Here is a 15,462-nt window from a genome sequence, read left to right as displayed (position 1 = left end):
TAAGCATAAAAACGACACCTAACAACGTTGTGTCTGCATATACAAGACAATTTAGCCAAAAAAACAAGCTGTTTTATCTTTATGTAGTTTTTTTACTCGCAGTTTATCATAAAACCACATCATTTGTTCTTATTTCTTTACTTGAATCTGAATAATGCCTAAGATAACACAATCTGACAGACATAAGTCTGTATTTTTGCAGAATCGAAAAAAGTGCTATGAGTTGAAACCTGGTATATCTCACCATGGTGTGCAGTCTGTACTTAAAAAAACAAACAAAAAAAGTAGTGTTCAGTAGATGAACAGTATCTTAAATTAATGTCCTTACAAATTAGGAAAAAAAATCCAGCAAAGACCTGACACAGGACATGAGAGATCCAGCTGGCCCTTCAGTTAATCCAGCTACTGTTAGCGAAGGAAAAAGAAGGAGAAAAGACTGAGGTATGTCAAATTACGCAGGAACTGAAATGAAAATCAGTAGCAACAGGTCTTTGGTTCAAATGTGAGGATATACAGAGGATGTCAGGAGAGACGTACACAGTGAGAGTCTATCTGTAAAACACAGTGGCGGCTCTGTCATGGTTTAGGGCTGTGTTTTAGCCAGTGGTGTTGGGGATCTTGTCCAAATTTATGGAATTATGAACACAGAAAGGCATAGAGTACCATCTGGAAAACATCTGAATTGCAATATGTTCATTTTTCAGCACTGATCCCAAACACGTTGCCAATAGTGTAAAAGCATACCTGGATAGAAAAACATACAATGTAATGCCTAGTTATATAAAACTTTGAGCTTTACATTGTGTGTCACACTTTAAGTACATGTCAGTTTTACATGATCAGATAATTTTGAATTGTAGGACATTTAATGTAAATTTAGTGTTGCTGAACTGATCATTTTGCTTAAAAAAGGATCAGAATGCTTTCTATTTCAGTTTACTGTCATTTATTTAAGTAGAAGCAGCCACAGAGGACAGAAATCTGGTGCTGTACTGTACCAGATTTGCCAAGCTAATAAGGAAAATAATCCTCACATCACACTGTGGCAGGTTTACCACATGGTACTAACACAAACAGCCAAGTTCAGGTCTTCCACATGTTTCAAAGTGAAAACATTTTCATCTGGGTTTAGAATAATTATGATAATCCTTGTCTAATCATGCTTATTACAGTTCCTGAATTCTTTTATTTTTTATTTAACACATGTTAAGCTAAAAAGAAGAAGCAATGTGTGAAAAAATAAGCAGACCCACTGAGTACATGGTAATTAAGAGGTTAAGTAGCAGCTGGGAGCAGCCAATTATTCAGTTTGATTAACTGCTGATGATCAATTAATCAAGCAAAAGGCCCTTGATTGGTTGATCACCATAACATTTGATCACCTCTATAAAAGTTATGGCAGTGTGCTGGTCTGTGTGCGTTAACACAGTGTCAAGAAGGAAAGATTTTAGCAGTGATCTTAGAGAAGCAGTTGTTGTTGCCTATCGAATGATTTGCAAGTGGAAAACTCAGAAAATGCTCAGATAAACTGCAAAATGCCCCAAACCTACACCTCAGACTCTGCAGGCCTCTTTTAGCATGTTGAATGTTAAAGTTCATGACAGTACAATTAGAAAAAGACAGAACAAGTATGGTTTGTTCAGGAGGGTTGCCAGGAGAAAACTTCTTTTCTCTAAAAAGAATATGGCAGCAGGGCTATTGCTTGTAAAGTCACATCTGAACAAACCACAAAGCTTTTGGAACAGTATGCTTTGGAGAGACAACACCAAAGTAGAGAACAAACACAGCATTATCAGCACAAACACCTCATGTCAACTACCAAACACAGCAGTGAAGCGGTGATGATTGGGGCTTGTTTTGCAGGCACAGGACCGGGGCACCTTTAAGTCTTTGAGCTGACCATAGACTCTTTTATATATAAAAGAGAATCCAATGTGAGGTCATGTTCTTGACAGCTAGAGCTTTTTATAAACTGAGTCACGTAACAGGACGATTGTCCAAAGAACAGCAGGGAATCTGTGGCTAAAAAAAAGCAAAGAGTCACGGTGTTGCAATGTTCCAGTCAAAGTCCAGAGCTCAACCTGATTGAAATACTGTGGTGAGACCTTAAGAGAGCTGTGCATAAATGAATGCCTACAAACCTCAACTGTTTAGTTTTTGTTAAATAATGTTTGTTTTTACCTCGTTTTAAGAACTGCTAAGGACTACATTATTTTTTATGTCCTGATATAAAGCCTTAGAACTGAAAGAGGGTGTTCTTTCTTTTAACCATAATCAATGTTTTTAAATATCCTAAACATGCTCAGATTTTTAGAATTTTTGACTATAATTTCAAAGTTTTATCATATATTTGAATTTTTCATGTAAACCTTTAACTAAACTTCCGAAATTGTTATTTCTCTGAGTAGTTCTCTACTCTAGTTACCTTTTTTAAAGCATATGTCTATTTCTTTGTTAGCTGTTTTCTAGAATTGCTGCATGAATGATTTTCTATATTTTTCCAATACTAAAATCTTTTGTTATTCCACTGATGAAACTTTCTACTGACCTTCCTGTATCATTTTGATATTCTTTTTTGTAATCGGTAAATTATTGCGTGAGCTACTTTTGTTGTTGTTTGTTTGTTTTATGGTTATAGCTTTTGCTTTATTCTTCAGACGTCTGGATACTTCATAAGATATTCTAGTATTGACTGTTTAGTCCTTGTTATGATTTAATGGTTCTTCTGGTGTTGACTGTCAGATTTGTAGTTTTGTCTTTATTATTAGTAATATTAGTTCTAGTTCCCCGGTGTTTCTCTGCCAGGGGCGTAATTTCAGGGGGTAGGGGGGTTATGACCCCCCAATAATCAGACCCAATCAATACCCCCCATAAAATTATAAATTATCTTGCATAAATAGGCTGTTGATTTTCTTTACTCAATTCACTTATTACCAGCAAAATAGTTGCATGTTTAATCATATGGGAATTTACCCAGATTTATTTATTTATTTAGACAGAGATCTTGATCCCCCCAATTTTCAGCACAAAGTTACTCCTATGTTCTCTGCTGTGCATACAATAGATTTTATAATCATATCATAATCTGTAATATAAGATTAAATCTTCAGGGTTAAATTTCATGTACAAAGTCATACTTACAATATTGTTATTTGCATGAAAACCCCACTCTAACAAGAAAACCCTCTCATGGAGACGTCATATAGTGTTTTTATTATGAATTTTGCAATGTTTTCTGACAGTTCTCAATAACAATTAGTCAGCATAATCCATGTTGTCATTGTATCAATAATTACAGGTAATGTTTGAATAGTAACATAGTAATAATATAAGTTCTTAATCAATGCAATGTTTATTCCTTCTTAACATCACACTCAAAAACAACAGGCTTTTATTTACTGACAGCGTTAGCACTGCACATTGATAGGCTACACAGACGGACAGCAAGAGACACAGAGGGACAGTGAGGGAGAGGTGAAGGGAAAAGGCGGTGGGGTAGGGAAAGGTGAGGAGTAGCACACGGTTGTACATTCATTAAACCGAAAATAACGGATGTAGTGGAAATCAAATACAAAAAGAAATAATAAAGAAATATTTTGAAATGTGAAAAATAATCGGCAAGAAGTGCGCGAGATGAAATGAGTGAGACGCTTCTTGGTATCACAACAATGTGCCCTCCTTTTTCTGTGATATCGACAAGTTCTTAAATTACAACAATATTACACACAAATTAAGAGACACTCATCAAGCCAGGGATTATCATCCTTATCACTACTACTATTATTATTATTATTATTATACTATTTTTCGATGCTGTTAAGGTGATTACTCAAATGGGGAAAAGTAAATGATGATCAGCTTTCTCTCCAAATGTGCAGATAAAGAGAAAGAGTGGCTGCAATAATAATAGTAATAACAATAATATCATAATAGTCATCATCGTATGTACAGAAAATTCATTACAATCAATACAATCAAAACTGCCCAAGCTGAGCGGACATTCTGGAAACAGCATGGGTAGCGTTATGGAGTGTGTCTGCGTGTTTCTGTTTGTGTGTGTGCATGTGGCGTCTTGCAGTTACTGTAAGAGCAGTGTGCAGTGAGTCAAACAGTGCAGTCAGAGTCATTTAGAGGCATTGCAGCGGTCACTGTGTGTGTGTGGGAGGGGGGGCTCAGAGGTCAGGTTACACCAGCTTTATTGTACGAGGTGATGTTTTGTCATTTTGTGTCACGAGCTGAAACTTTGCGAAGACTCGATTTTGAAGTAGAAAACACACCGAGTGGCTCTCAGTCTGCCTTCTTGGAGCGCTGCAGAAGTGCCAACTTGGGTTAAGGATGAAGTGGACGCTAAATAAGTTCCTAATAAAACGTAAAGTGCTCTCACAGAAACAAAAGCAAAACACCTGCAAGCTCATCATGAATACGTGACCCCGTGATGTCGGACCTCACTGTCTTTACTCTGTGTGTGGACTTGGCCGAGGAATGTGTCAGGAGAGGATGCAAAGAGCGAGAAAAGAGCTTGTGCAGACTTCTCGGGCTAGTCTAATGAACAGATGTGTCAGGATCGAGGCTTGTGTCTACAGATCTACTCGAGGCCTACATGTTGCAACAAATTGTCCCTGTTTACATTTTGTAAAGATCTCATTCTGTGTTCGATAACAAAAGATAGAATACAATCTTATTATTACTTTTTTTTTTTTAAACAAAACAGTCTCATTCAACCAGTATTACACTATACAGACACATGACCATTTTGTGATTTAGCACTGGTGCACCACATACAAATTTGGTGGGGTTTAATCAGGTGGTTAAATTACATTAGCTGTATACATTGTGCCACTGAACATTTAGGTGGAGGCAGCCTGTTGTTGGCTGTAGGTCACATATGGCGTTGGGTGTCAGGAGTATTACGGTGACTGCATTGTGCGTCGTGTTTGTAAGCATACATTCCTTATACTAGTCGTTCATTGATATTAAAAGTGTTGGAGTGTGTGACTGGTGAGCTGGGTTGTGGTTTCCATGAGAACGGGTGCAGAGATACGTGTGGCTCAGTAGCGGCGGGCATTGCCATCTCTGCCCTCCTTCTTGATGATGATTCGCTGGTCATCGCTCGCGTCATCAGGTGACTCTGCTACCTCCTCATCCTCCTCCCCCTCGCCCTCCGTGTCGGCAGAGATGCCCATACGAGACTCGTAGGACTGGAAAAAAAAAAAAAGAAGTGGATGAAGAAGTGTGATCACATCAATAAATATTGTTTTTTTTGGAGGGAATACTCTGAATTTCACAGTCAGCTGTTAGCAGTATTACTCAAGTTCATGTGTGTGAAGGCAGATGAGCGAATGCTTTTGGCAATATAAGACAAAGAATGAAAATCAAACATCTTTATTACCTCCATTGGGTTGACGATGATGGTGAGCGCAGAGTCGTCCCATTGACTGCTACCCTCCTTAGCCCCGCCTCTGGCTCCTTCGCCACGGCGATGGATTGAGCGGATTCGGAAAACTCCCAGGATCACCATCACGACCAGGAAACCTACGCACACCATTATGATGACGGTGGCTGCTCCTGGGACCACTGGAATAAAATAGAGCAATCAAATTAAAGAATCACACCACAATTTTCCAATTATCACCCTGTGAAATAACAAAGTCCCACAGCAATTAACTGATCACTACTAGAGGGGCACCCTCTAGTAGTGATCCTGCCTGTTGTTCTTCAGAATTATTAAAACATGCGATGGATGGGGTACATGGGGAGCACTGTAGTTCAATTCTGAGTCATCTGTATGTGTGCTGTCCTCCTGCCTTAAATGCTCACTTCCACATGTACAATCTAATTTTGTTCATAGTAATAAAATTAAGTTTGTTTGCTAAACGTTAAAACTATACAGGTGCCGTACAGTCATTTTAGATTATGGTTCAAACACAGGCTAATTTGATCTCAAGAGGGCTGGAGCAGTAAAACCATTACATAACATCCTACAACGAAACCCTTTCCCTTTCTTTTACAGCAAATGAGTGAAAACGTTCACAGTGAATGAAATATTCATTTACAAAATAGATGACGAATAACCCGAGGTGTTTAAAAAAAAAAAGAAAGTCAAAGATGTCTCAATTTTTTTCACATTCAGTCAGTCTGCTGTCATTGTAGAAAGAAATCCTGCTGTGGTAAATCACATAAAAGCCTTCGTGTCAGTAAGACGTCTACAAAAGCCATGATGATTCAGACCTTTGAATGGATAAAACGGCACTTTAACCCACTCTCATGACGTGCTCAATACTTAACAACTTGGAACAAAATGCTCCTGGTGCAAAATACGTGAAAGGGTGCCATATTTGCACCCAGCCCAGATGTTTGACACCGGATTAGGTTACACATTATATCTGTAACCAAATCCAAAGGCTCTTTTATCATATAGATTAAATTCTGGTGATTACATTCAGAGGTCTGCGTGTTTGGACAGACTTTCGAAAACTACTGCAGTATTTTATCACCAGTGTGATTTAGTGTCTGTTGGCAGTTTCTTTCTACAAGGACTTTAATTAAGGTAGGAAGTGTTTTTGCCAATGTTTTTTATTAAATTGTAACATCTTTGTAGATCTTAGTCACCTTTAAAAGAAATATTGGAAAAAGCACCCGTTGGGCTGTTTTTGAGCCCAATTTATATTTACTTTAGTTTTAATCACTTATATGTTTTGGTATTCAATATTTTTTCTCTTTAATGGTGAAAGACTTTAAGACATTTGAAAAAGGTGCTATTAAAAAACGGAAATGTCACCTGAGTTGCGATGTGGATTAGGTAGGGTGTGTCCACTCAACTCTCCAGCATGGTGGGACGGATGGAGGAACTGCTGCTGGGAAGCGAGCAGGTGGGACGGGTGGTACAGACTGTCCAAAGAGTGGAGGAAGTTCACCTACAGGGAATTAAAAACAGAGAAGAAGAAAGAATGACTTCACTGGCTGTGTGGTTAAACTGCATTGCTCCCTCACAACATCTCCAATTGCAGTTATCATTGGAACATACACTCGGGTGTTGTTAGCTACACCCGATAAGCTGCTTGTTAAATAAAATATATATTCAGCCAATCACATGGCAGCAACTCATTTGGGTATGCAAACATGCTCAAGACGACCAGCTGAAGTTCAAACCGAGCATCAAAATGGGGAAGAAAGATGAAGTGATTCTGAATTTGTCATGGATGTTGGTGCCCAACAGACGAGTATTACAGAAACTGTTGATCTGCTGGAGTTTTCCTACACAACCATAAGTGTCAGTTCTCTGGGAGAAAATGCCTTGTTGAAACTAGAAGTCAGTGGAGAATGGTCAACAGTAACTCCTTTCCACAGTTTTCATTTGATATCAGAGCTACTGGGACACGTCCACCCGGCAGGCAAAAACAGTAATGTGGTCTTTTGCCATCCAGCCATCTGGCACCAAATTGTGAGCACACGTCTCCTAATGCTGCCTTACAGGCAAAATCATACAAGTCCCTGCTTCTCCACAGCAAATATGGTTGTTGGTGGTGGCTCATTTAAACTGTAAGAATGTAGGTCTAACCTGAATTACAACAGTGTGTTCATATAATTAGATCCTAGCTTTTATATACATAAATGCCATTCCTAAAGTTCACGGCTTATACAGACAAGGTTTTTATGTCATTTCATTGACCATTACGTGACCATCAGTCTTCGGCATTGTCATCTCTGACAGCGACAAAGACTTATGTGACTGGCTGATGGTTATCTTCACCTCCAGAGTCAGCTCGTTGCTGGTGTATCTGCCGTTCATCTCAGAACAGGACAGGCGGAATCGTCTCTCAAAGCGAGCCGAGCCTTTAGCCAGTCGGTAGCGGACAGAGCGAAGGACGTCCTCATACACAGAGATAGATTCGGCACCTGGTGGAGGTGCAAAACACCAACAAAAGAAAAAGGACAGCACAGAAATAAAGACAAGAAGTCAATGCAGAGACAAAAGAGAAATAACAGGAGGAGATTAAAAAGGAGTGACTGATTAGTCACTCTCTCTTATCAGGTTAGCTTTTGTTTTAAACTTCATGGCAACCTAATATATTAATTATAACGAGGGCTTTTTAGCAACGCTATGACATGTTTTCCTTTCCTGTGACATAAACCAAGTTATACAAGTTTGAACTGTGAAACTTTAATGTGAAATATATGAGGAGCATTAAAACAGAGACATGGGAACAACGAAATTCAAATTATCTAATAAATTATGGTTTTATGTCCTTAAGTCTACTTTTTGTACCTAAACAAAGCACGTCTGGTTAAAAACAGAGGTGTATGCACAGCTGTACCTGTGATGGCAATATAAGCAGTAGTATTGATGATTTCTAGTCCTCTCTCTCGCACGACATCCATGTCTACCAGAAGCTCCTCTCTCTCTGGATTTAGCTCCTCCCCCAGTGGTTGGACCTCACAGCCATCCAAAGTGTGAGCGACAGCATCGGACATCAGAGCTATCAGACAATATTGGAGGTCAAACTCAAATAATGACACAATTAACGCTTTTCAGACAGAAATGTGTGCAGACTACAGAATCTGCTGTTAAATCTCCTTAAATCAGACTAGAGACGACGGGTGACTCACCTCCACCCTCCATCCCTTGTGCAGCTGTGTTGACAGCATGAGACAGGGAACAGACGATACGGAGTTCGGGGAAGAGAGGGACGCCGCGGGGACCTTCGAACTCAGGAGCTGGACGGGCCAGATGCGGCCCAACCCCAGACAGAGAGATCTGAGGAGCGTCAGGCTGGAGAACCACCAAGTATCCTTCGAGCTGCTTCAAGGACAGGCAGCTCTCCTCGTTGAAACATCTGGCAGGGAGTCAGAGGGGTAAGAGGGAGGTAATGTCTTTGGTCTATGCTAAATAAACTTCCACTGCTTTGGTCCAGACTCAAATATCTCTGCAGGTAGTGGCCTGGTTTACAGAGGATGAATCTTAAGTTTGATGATATCTTCTCACATTTTGTGTCACCATGTGGCAGATATTTTGTATTTCAGTGAGATTTGATTCACACATTCCTGCCCATCATCCTCACAGGTCACTGGTTTTGGAGTACTCCCTCGATAACACTGTCAGACTAACAATCAACAGTTTTTAAAAAATATCTAAACAGATGCATCAGATCCAGATATATTTTTGTTTTTATATTCCACGATTTCTTTCAGCTCTACATAACACAACGCCTACATTACCCACAAGGCAACTTGACTGCCAGCAGTTCAGGTGGAGAGTCAAGGTTCCTTTACTGACATTAAACCTCCATCAGTTATTAAGTGTGCCTCGTTTTTTTTAAGAAGTCTTCAGGGTTTTGAACATTTAGTGAAGAGGCTGTGATTCAAATTTGTATGTAACATGACTTTGCTTCTTTTCAGTTAAATTAAATCATACAGAGATGCAGTTGAGAATTTTCAGTCCACTAACATCAGTAATTACAAATGTCTCATTTACAAAGGCTGAGGGGCCGGTTGGCAACCCCTGGAAACAACCATTCGCAAGGGAAAAATGTGCACTGATGGCACAACAAGACATGACTTTTACTTTGAAGCTGAACATGCTCTGTTCTTGGTTTGTGTCACACTGTCGAGTTTCAGTGGCGCTTGTGAGTTTTTACAGACAAGTTGGCATTGTTCACACGATTGTGACTATCGGCTAATGATCAAAGCCCTCACAAGGAGGTTTTTAGATCATTACCCTCTTTGAAGTAGAAATAGCCATAAACTGGCTGGGAAATACAGACTCTTCCCTACGATCTATGTTTGCCAGAGGGTAAACGACCATCCCTCTAGACCTGTGCGACTGAGGCTTACCTCATGTCAAAATGATCTAATTTACTCCCTAATGTTACAGTCACTGTAGGAGAAACAGTGACTGGAGACTGCAGCATGGCCAAAACTACTGTGAATGTGTACATCGAACTCTCGCTGCCACTGAAATAGTTTCTTTGAGGATGGGGAACAGCTCTGTGACCACGTGCAGTCAGTTGCTGTATTCAAAGAAACTTTGGTGTGTCAAAATAGCAACAAACCAGCAATAAGACAGAGTCAGTCTGCCATTAATTCTCAACTGGATGTGATCTGAAATGTATGTATGAAATCATAACAGTTGCCTGAAGATAAAGGCCCTACAGTAATACACAGAAAACGCCAACAATCAGCGTCCACCTATGAGGAAGCACTTGGTGACAGGGGGAAGGACAAACTCTCTCTTAATAGGAAATCTATTGCAATTGAAATACACAGAAACTCACAGTAACGACTTTTATTCAGAGTCCAGCAGGAACCTCAGATTTGAAACAGAAAGTCAGAAATTTCTCCTTATTTTTATACGAATGTATGTAGAATATAACCAGTTCAATCGAATCCTCTGTTGCAAAGAAAAGTGTCATTAACAAGTTTTGCTCATCAGCGCAGACTGCTTTTATAAATTAGACTGCAATTATCTGCAAACCTTCTGACTCAGGTTGCCTCCCGGAAGGCAACCTCTACCATTTCCCTCTGATTAAAGGAGGTTGCATGTTCACTCTATGGGCAACCAGTTGGTTGCTAGCAAAAACATTCAATGCAGTGAGAAACTACTAACGTTTCCTAGTTGCAACTGATCCGTGCGACTGAGCCATTCAGTACAGTTTAACTGAGCAGAAATAAAAAGTCTGAGTTTTGCTGTAATTTTTAAATATGTCACTGTGTCCTGTTTTGTTTTTTTTGAGGCCATAGTTGTTTCTCTTGACCATACAGTTGTGGACTTCAGGGGATGTTTTTTGAAATTCACAAAAAATAGTCAAGGGCTTAAGGGTTTGGGACACAACTGATGCCGACTAGTAGCAGGAGTTAAGGCAATTTATCAGACATTGTACAGATTATTCTTTCACTTCACTCATGCAGTAGTTCTCTCACACACCTCTAGAGAAATAAACAACAAGCTCTTTGCGCCCTGCGATAATTGTGGCTAAGAATTAGCTTTATAATTAAACAAATTTAATTCAAATAAGTATTTTTTTCCTTTGCATAAAGTGTCACTATAACATCCAAATCAGTTTTTTTTAACTGTGAACTGATGTCTTGGGTGAACGTCATGCAATTCTCCTTTTTCTCACATGAAGCTCTAAGGCTCTCCTCGACATCAATAAAGAGTGAAGCACCATGGGAATAAAAGAAAACAGACTGGGCCACACTTTTTTCCTACTCTTAGATCTACTGTTAGTGATCACCACCTTTCTACGACCCTTGGTGTGCTCTGCTGCTGCACGACTGTGAATTTGTTCTCTTGTCCTGACATTTTGATCGCCTGGTGTCGAGTCACAATGATCATGTCAAAAACATCTAAATCTACAGCTATCTCCTTTTGCTATTTCCACCACAACTTCTGTCTGTTTGTGACACTAAAAAAAGAGCAAATGTCAAACTTCAGCGGCTCCGCGCTTACAAATTTAATTTTCCTGCCAGAAAAGAAGAGCAAATCAGATGGATGGCAGACTGATAACACATATTTATTCATCTGCACTAAAATTCGGCATCGTATTTGAAAGGGAATTAAGCTGCACGTGTATGTGTGTGTGTGTGTGTCTGTGTGTTATATTTCCGCTATCAGAGGGAGCAGCTGCTTCTATCAGCCTCTCCAGAAGGGCCTGCTGTTCAGCCATCTGGGTAACTCCTGGCCTCAAATCAGTCTAATCTTCACACACGCAATAAAACATGCTCAAGTAAAGAAAAAATAAAAACAACTCCAGTACACTAAAGCAGAAACTAAGAGGAAAAAAAATCTGTGCATGACCTTGAATCCTTGGGAACTTAAAAGCAGTTAGTTGGGGAAAATAATCTCCAGTGTGACTCTTGGTCTGATAATGATGATAATCTTATAAACAAGTGTCTAAAACAGCAGCCGATAAAGACAGCAACAGGGATATCTGCACTAGAGTTTGATCAGATGGGATTTGTCGGGAGGGACGCTATTTTGAGTATAAATTCACAATATATCACGAAGTATATGTGCCGCTCTGCCTGACTGAATTAAATTTTCATCAGCTAAAAGTGGCTGCTAAAGCTGGGGAGCTGGTTCACAGTTGTTAAGCACAGCGGAGCACTGACCCGGAAACAGAGTTTGTGTGCTTTTCATCTCCAAGCCAGGTGACTCAGTATGATTAACACTGAACCGATGTGGGTTATTTTTCAGGCGGACTATGCGGGAGCTGAGCAGCGGTGTGTTGTGCATATCAATGACAACATCAACAGCAAATAGTAAAGATACCGTTTCCAGTTGGGTAATTATTTAATGGCTGCTTTACAATAAAGAACAACGATAAAAAAGATTTGGTTTACCAAAGTAGTTACTGGGTGGCTGAATGGATAAGAGAGATAAGATATTCCCTGTTATCGCTTGTTTTGAGACACCTTGTTCACTACGTAATCGCCTCTTTCATCACACGTCAGTCCTTATCACAGCCGAGGCGTGGTCCACGTTTGATGAGTTCAATGTCAGAGCAGAAGGCAGCAGTGAGTGACACTTCATCTGACAAGTTCAGCTGCTCAGACTCAATTTCTGCTGTTGGGAGATTTCCAGTGTGCTGATTTACATTCCTCTCTGCCTTCGTCATCTTTCACTGCCCCTCTTTGTTTCCTGCTTTTCTTAAATTCTGTTTAAATAGCACGAATGTTTTGTTTCCACTCAAAGGACATGAATGTAGTCAGATAGCAAATTTGTCTTGCAGGAGGTTCCTGATTGCATCCTTGCATTTAAATTACATTCTGGCCCAGGGATGTGAAACCAGCACGTCTTTATAACTCAGTCTTACATGTAATATTACTGAGGTTCATGCACACTCATCTTTGTGTTTTTGTACCTGAGGGAGGTGGTAAGCTTGAGCGGACGAACGCCAGGGGTGGCGAAGCGTAGAGAGTTTCTGTATGTGACCTGCTGCACTGCACGGTTAAAGCTCTCGATGTCGTCTCCTTCCAGCACTAACACAGACTGGCTGGGGTTCACGTGAACCTGGAGGGTCAAAAGAGAAGGACGCTCATATTAATTTACATCAAAGTCTTGGCAGGTATGGACCGTTCATGTTAACCCTTAAACAACAAGTCTATTTTACTCACTAGAATGACAGGGTGGGCGCATTTATGACCATTATCCGACCATTGATTTGATAAAGGAACACTTTTTCATCATAATGTCATTGATTGTTTTCAGCAGTTTTCATACAAAAAGGAGTGAGCCCGACTCATGTCCAGCAGTTAAGCTGTTTTTATCATCATTTTGGGCATTAAGTATCTGCCTCAGTGCTTCTGCAACAGTAAATATTCACTGTAAAACAATGTAGGGATGTCAAGTGGAAAATTACAACAAAGTCAAAACGTATAATGTAACAAAAAACAAAACAAAACCATTTTCAGGGGTCAGCAATGGTACTACACTTTCCATTATCCTTGCAACATCAGTGGTCAGGTTCCTGTAAATAATATGAAAGGTTGCAGGAGAAATAGAAAAATTCATGGTTGGAAATATTATGATGAAAAAAGTCACAATGGCATGCAGAGAGGCATGTCCATAAGTATCTGGTGCCTCCTTCACTTGCATCAGCATCCCTTTAGACTTTAGACAATAATGGCTGTAATTCAAAAACTAATGCAGTTCTTTTGTTAAACCACTTGATTTAAAAGTGAAAGTCTGCACTTCAATCACATGCTGATTGTTTGATTTAAACACGATGTAGTGGTGTGCAGAGGCAAAGTTACAAAGGAAAAGTGTCATTGTCCAATTACTTATGCAACTAAGTGCAAATATATTCTAGAGGACAAAAATCACACTCAGATCTTTGCTGTAAGCTCCCTCTTTCAGAATCAAAGCAAACAACATGCACATGTGTATGGTTGAGCAGTGGCTTGTTTGTAGAGTTAAGTAGCTACTGTTCCTATGGTTGACATACATCAACTATGACTACACAAATATCAATGGACCTGGTGCCAAGTATGTTTTTCTTCTACGTCTTTCAGCTGCTCCCTTCGGTGTTGCCACAGCACATCATCTACCTCCATCTTACCTTATCCCTAGCATCCTCCTAATTAATTAAAGGACATGTTGCTGCTTTCTAACTCTTTAAAGCTACAGAATAGAGAAGAAAATGACTGAATTCACAATTCTGCTTTAAAAGCAAAGACCATAGCATTTAAGGTGGAATTTTTCTCCATAATATTAATAGTTTCCCATGTGGCCTCTTGGGGAAATTATTTGCCCACCCCTACTTTAGGTCAAAATCATAACTTTGGGCAGTTATTGAACATTTATCTGCTCTCGCATCACAAATGCTTGGTGATGAATGGAGCTACTGGATTATCCAAACAGCAAATACATTGTTTCAATTCTTATTGTTTTGTTTCATTTTGTCTTTAAACAGCAAAAAAGTGTCGGAGCATTGCTCAGGTGAGCTGTGATGATGCTACACCTGTGTCTTCAACCAAGCAAAAAAAAAAAGAAAAGACTTAAGTGTGTGCACATTAAGTGTGGGATGACCTCCTTTTTGTAACATTTTTTTTCTGTTCTTTTAAACAAACTAAGCACACAAGTGTGAATTATAAAACATGACGTAACACGCTTGAATTTATACAGTATTATTCTGGACTTAATGAGCACTGAAAGCACAGCTTAAACATATATTCGTTTAGAATGACTAATTAACATGTCTTTGGACTGTGGGAGAAGGTTGGACAAAACCAAGTGTCAAACAGTGAGGCTCCAACTGAGGGTTGAACCAGAAACCTTCTCACTATGAGGCGACATTGCTAACCGCTCCAATGCCACGCTGTCCCAAACACAGGGAATGTTGTAAAGATGGATAAACTGATGTGTTTTTTCTGTAAATGGTCAAAGTCCAGATGTTTTCCTCAATAAGTGAACATTTGGGATTTTTATATGAGACACTTTAAGTCTGCAAGGATTTCAGGACTTCAGAAGCTGAAAAACAGCTGAATTATATTTTATCGCTATTTTTATTTTTTTTAAACGTAGGTCTAAAAACTTACAAGAACGATGCAGTATTTGCTTTCTCTGTCATATCCCAGCTGCACTGCATATAAAGAAACCATGAACCACAAACAACCTCAGCCATCACTGCATCAGCCAAAAAAGATTTGGAGAATAAAGCGCGGCATGCTGTAGAAGAGATGTGTTTGAAATGTGGATATTAAGTGACTTTCACAGAGGGGAATAACTGGAGGTGTGTGATCTGGCAGCCTAGAGCTCCCTTAGCTGTTACCTTCATGCCAGAGCCCAAAGTCTCCAGGTCGCCAAAGTCCAGCCCCTCCCTGCATGCGTACAGGCACTCGACCACGCTGTGAGGCTCCACGCTGCCAGGACGCACCGTCACCCCAGACAACAGGCCATGGTAACTGCCAACATACTTCACTAAGGTGTGAACACACATAACATCATCCCATGAAACTTCAACT

The 15,462-nt window shown here is 39.8% G+C and overlaps 1 protein-coding gene across 2 annotated transcripts in view; it reads right to left on the bottom strand.

The window, feature by feature from the left end:
• Positions 1 to 3,194: 3,194 nt before the first annotated feature.
• clstn3 (calsyntenin 3) overlaps positions 3,195 to 15,462 on the bottom strand; it is a 30,728-nt gene continuing 18,460 nt past the window's right edge. For both annotated transcript variants that reach the window (XM_031744172.2, XM_031744173.2), the window contains exons 12-19: positions 15,270 to 15,418; positions 12,861 to 13,009; positions 8,608 to 8,834; positions 8,316 to 8,477; positions 7,751 to 7,896; positions 6,779 to 6,914; positions 5,390 to 5,574; positions 3,195 to 5,198 (exon numbers count right to left, since the gene is read on the bottom strand). In XM_031744172.2, the coding sequence (XP_031600032.1) occupies positions 5,049 to 5,198; positions 5,390 to 5,574; positions 6,779 to 6,914; positions 7,751 to 7,896; positions 8,316 to 8,477; positions 8,608 to 8,834; positions 12,861 to 13,009; positions 15,270 to 15,418 (1,304 nt within the window). In that variant the 3' untranslated portion in view covers positions 3,195 to 5,048. The remainder of the gene's footprint in view (positions 5,199 to 5,389; positions 5,575 to 6,778; positions 6,915 to 7,750; positions 7,897 to 8,315; positions 8,478 to 8,607; positions 8,835 to 12,860; positions 13,010 to 15,269; positions 15,419 to 15,462) is intronic.

Source organism: Oreochromis aureus, linkage group 11, assembly GCF_013358895.1.
Source record: "Oreochromis aureus strain Israel breed Guangdong linkage group 11, ZZ_aureus, whole genome shotgun sequence".
NCBI lineage: Eukaryota > Metazoa > Chordata > Actinopteri > Cichliformes > Cichlidae > Oreochromis > Oreochromis aureus.
The sequence above is the reverse complement of the archived record's forward strand: the minus strand, read 5'-3'. Positions and strand labels throughout refer to the sequence as shown.